The sequence below is a fragment of the Leptopilina boulardi genome, unplaced genomic scaffold, assembly GCF_019393585.1.
Source record: "Leptopilina boulardi isolate dan_hultmark-lab unplaced genomic scaffold, ZJU_Lbou_2.1 LbouV2_291, whole genome shotgun sequence".
NCBI classification, from domain to species: domain Eukaryota; kingdom Metazoa; phylum Arthropoda; class Insecta; order Hymenoptera; family Figitidae; genus Leptopilina; species Leptopilina boulardi.
In genome coordinates, this window is record NW_026137853.1 from 30,449 (window position 1) to 34,787 (window position 4,339).

The 4,339-nt window shown below is 24.1% G+C and overlaps 1 protein-coding gene across 1 annotated transcript; it reads left to right on the forward strand.

Annotated features, from left to right (window-relative positions):
- Positions 1-2,499: 2,499 nt before the first annotated feature.
- On the forward strand, positions 2,500-3,408 carry LOC127282190 (uncharacterized). Its single transcript, XM_051306308.1, has 3 exons — positions 2,500-2,748; positions 2,864-2,993; positions 3,130-3,408. The coding sequence occupies exons 1-3, from the start codon at positions 2,621-2,623 to the stop codon at positions 3,247-3,249; spliced, it is 378 nt and encodes a 125-aa protein (XP_051162265.1). The 5' UTR covers positions 2,500-2,620; the 3' UTR covers positions 3,250-3,408.
- The last annotated feature ends 931 nt before the right edge of the window (positions 3,409-4,339 follow it).

Here is a 4,339-nt window from a genome sequence, read left to right on the forward strand (position 1 = left end):
ATCCGCAAAATTAGATCGCGGAATTTGCGTAATTAGATTACAGATTCGCGGAACTAGGTCGCGGAATTCGTGAAATTAGTTGACAATATTTGCAAAATTAGATCGCGGAATTCGCGAACGTATGTCACGATATTTGCGAAACTAGATCGCGGACTTTGTGTAATTAAATCACGAATTCGCTGAACTAAGTCATAAAATTCGTGAAATTAGATCGCGGAATTTTCGAAATTAGTTCACAGTATCCGCAAAATTAAATCGCGGAATTCGTGAAATTGGATCACGCAATTTATGTAATTAGATCACGGATTTTGCAATACTAGGTCGCGGAATTCGCGAAACTATATCGCGGAATTTGCGTAATTAGATCACGAATTTGCAAAACTAGGTTGTGGAATTCGCGAAATTAAATCACGGTTTTCGCAAAACTAGGTCGCGGAATTCGGAAATATATATATATATATATATATATATATATATATATAAATCTGATCATGTCATCGGGTTAGTCAGGAAGATTAGAAAATAGATTATATATTATATAGTTTCTGTCAAAACAATGATGCTACCCGCGCTTGCAGTAGCGTTTCAGTAATAATCTTTCGCGCGGGTGCATTTTATATATATATATATATATATATATATATTTTATATATATACGCGGAGTTAGAAAGTTTTACCCTCAAACTATTACGGCTATCATATAGAACGATATATCCAACATCTCTTTTGCAATATGATCTGCTAACGAAATACGACCTAGTCTATTACAAAATGCAATTTCTTCGTCGTCGTTGTACAATGCAATTGACGTGAAATCTTCTGGTTTACTGTTCAAATTTCATGGCACTATATTTTTTTCTAACTTTTTTTTTTGTATTACTCATTGCAATATAAGCAAACTTGTCTTTGATTGATTTCGCGGGTACAGATGCATTATAATAGTTTTAGTATTTATACAACTTAGGTATAAAAAAAATCTAGTCACACATGTTCTCGTAGTAATTTTTCACGTAAAATTGAATGACGTTAATATATATATTTTTTTAAATCTCACAATTTGTTTATAACAAAATTATAATATATTATTATTATTATATATGACTTATGCTAGAGACTCAATAGTTATTTTTTTCATATTTGATGGAATTCAAATTCAGAAATTTGTAGAAAGATTTTTTTTTTTTATTTTTAAGAAAAAAAATTTTGCGAAGCTTGCGCTCGCGAGTATTTACGTGTCATGCGTGCATTATTACTGTTTTCCTCTTTTTCGAGAACATAGTTTATATCGTTACACCTATGTTGAGACAAAAATATGAAGATATGAAGATTTATAATTAAAAAGAAAAGAAAAAAAAAAGTAAAGGTAAATTCAGGCCACGTTTGTCCTGAATAGTCGTGTGTATTTCTTTCAATATCGTGTTTTCTTTTACGTGATGTTGCGTCGTACACCGCTTCTATATACTCTGAGAGAGTAAAAGATTGCACATCGTATCTTTTAATGATTTCAGTGTATATAATATACGAAGCTGTAACGAGATGGTGCAGTGATTGGTTCAAACGTTGGTCACAAGTTAAATAATTGAGATCAGCGCGGCAGACAAATCAAAGATCCGATCTCTCAGCAGCGCGGATGAGAGAGTTTAATTGCTTATTAGAGTTAATTATAAAAGACTCTGCGAAAGATTTGAAATTGTATTATATATAGACGCGCGTTTAAAAAGTAAGACCGCATTGTTTCCGTGATCGATTAACGTTATATACATTGTAATTTTTAACAAATTCGTATATACGGATTTTAATTCTTACAACACTTATTGTCGAACGATATATATATATATATATATATATATATATTGCTATACAATATCGAATACGGCTTTCCATTTGAAAATTATTACCTTCTGTTAATAACTTTGATTTCGTTTTTTCTTGATAGAGGCTTCTAAACATAACCTCAAAACTGAAAAATGATTTTTAACGCAAACAAAACATGAATAAAAATTAATTTCAAAAGTGTATAACTATAGATCTTTTAAAATTTGTTGATATTAATTTTTATTACAGTTTTGTTTGCGTTAAAAACCATTTTTTAGTTTTGAGGTTATGTTAGGGCCTTCATCCTTCGTAAGGAAGACAGAAAGAAAAAAATAGCCACTTGTTTACTATTTTTTTCTCACTTTTTTTTTATTATAGATTAACAAAACTTGATACAATTAAAAATATAATATATTTAATTGTTTGTTTTTAAATTCATTTTGTTCATTTTAGTTTAAATATTAAATTTTGAAACGTAAAAAATTTTTTTTTTCTAATTAAAATAAAAATGATTGAGAAAAAAATAATAAAGAAGTGACTATTTTTCCCGTTTAGAAACGGACTATTTTTTTAATTTTAAATTAATAAATTAAAAAAGGAAAAATTAAATAAATTTAATATATTGAGAAAATCAGAAAGTTTGTTTTATTAGAAGAAATTGTATATGTTTTTATTTGTAGAAAAAAATTTAAACAAAAAAGTTTTGTTGAAAAAAAATGACAATCAAATGACAAAAATCTTGGAAATAAAGTAATGCATATGAATTTATAACCTGATTTTTTTGTGGAAAATTAATAATTAACAAATGTGGACTAACAATAATAAAAAGAAACTTGCGGCAACATGGACACCAGCTACCCCATTAAAAACTCCAGATCACATTATATCATCGGATTATACAAAAGCAAAAATATTTGTACCATCTTACGAGAAGTAAGTGAATTTTTTTTTTAACTTTTTGCTTGATAATTGTCATTTCTTTATTTTACAGTTATTTATCATTTATTTACATTTATTTTTATTTACTTATTTAAAAACATAAATTTAGAAATTGTGACCAATGTATTGAACAATTGCTGACCAATGAATATCAGCGAATTTGGTGGAAAGAACAAGAAGCGTGGTCAAAAATATTTTATGCAAATAAAAATCAACCCAAAAGAATATTATGTCGCGGGGTAAGAAATCAAGAAATATAACATTTTTTGTAAATATATTAATAATAAAAATAAAAATTTAATTTTTAAATTTAATAATTATAATATACACTAAAATAAATAACAATATATAATTAAATTTAATATTTTTTTGCAGAGAAGTCAAAAGCAAAATTCTAAATCAACTACTGAGAAATGTGCTACAAAATGTTCAAAAACACAAAAAAATGAAAGCAATTCAAAAAAAGGTTGCAAAAAAATAGGAAATATTGGTTAAGAAATTTTTTATTAAATAAAAATTTTGAATAAAGAATCAAAGTTTCTGGGGGACAAAAGTCTACAAAATAATTAGAAGAAAATATTATTCTTTCATTTACTACTATATTTGCGATAAATAATTATTTTTAATAAAGAAAGAATAAATTATGGAAATTAACATTGTATTTCTTAACACTATTTAAAAACACATTTATTAAACAATATTAATAGAAAGGGTATTTATAAATTTATATAAATTAAAAATTAATTTCTTTTCATTAATAATAAAAGTTGAAATTTTATTTCTTTTTAATGTTAATTAAATTAAAATTAATTAATTGCATAAAATTAATATAAAAAATCTCAAATAAATAATAAATTACAGAAAAAATAATGCAAACATTAAACAATTTACAAAATCTACTCCAGTATATTTTGGTTCAATGATTATTTCATTTTAAAAAAATAATAATTTTTAGTTTAATATATACAGAAGAAATTTAAAGATATAAGTTGTTCACCCTTGAACTGTTTATAATGTTAAAAAATTAAAAATGATAAATTAAATCTTATGTTGAGGCGAGGCTGAAATCTTTTTTTTCTATCCTTGAGAATCTCAAGAGAAGTAATCAATTTCGAGTATATTAAATGCTTTATTACAATCGCACATGTTCAATATACCATATTAACATGAAATTTATTGACTCATTAAAAGAAAGATGAAAATCTTGTAAAGTTATTTAATTTTTACAAAAATTGAACGATTCATTATTTAATATTTACTTCTGTCATTTTTCTCTTCTTTTTGTTTAAATTTAAAAATGATAAATTTACAGAATAAAAAAAATATTGAATAACTAAATAATTTATTTTTTAGAATATTATTTTTTATTATTTTTAGCATTTATTTATTATTATAATACAAAAATAAATTTTTATTTCTTTTACATTGTTCATTTTTATTATAAACATTATTATTATTATTATTATTATTATTATTATTATTATTATTATTATTATTATTATTATGTTCATTTTTAATTGTGATTAAATTAAATCAAATTATTTATTATTAATTATAAAACTGTTTTTAAAAGAATTTCATATTT

Bases quoted from the DNA above. Each gene is read 5' to 3' on its own strand.
- LOC127282190 (XM_051306308.1), top strand. From the start codon at position 2,621: ATGTGGACTAACAATAATAAAAAGAAACTTGCGGCAACATGGACACCA. The intron at 2,749-2,863 runs GTAAGTGAATTT...ACATAAATTTAG, and splicing joins TTTGTACCATCTTACGAGAA to AAATTGTGACCAATGTATTG. The intron at 2,994-3,129 runs GTAAGAAATCAA...ATTTTTTTGCAG, and splicing joins AAAGAATATTATGTCGCGGG to AGAAGTCAAAAGCAAAATTC.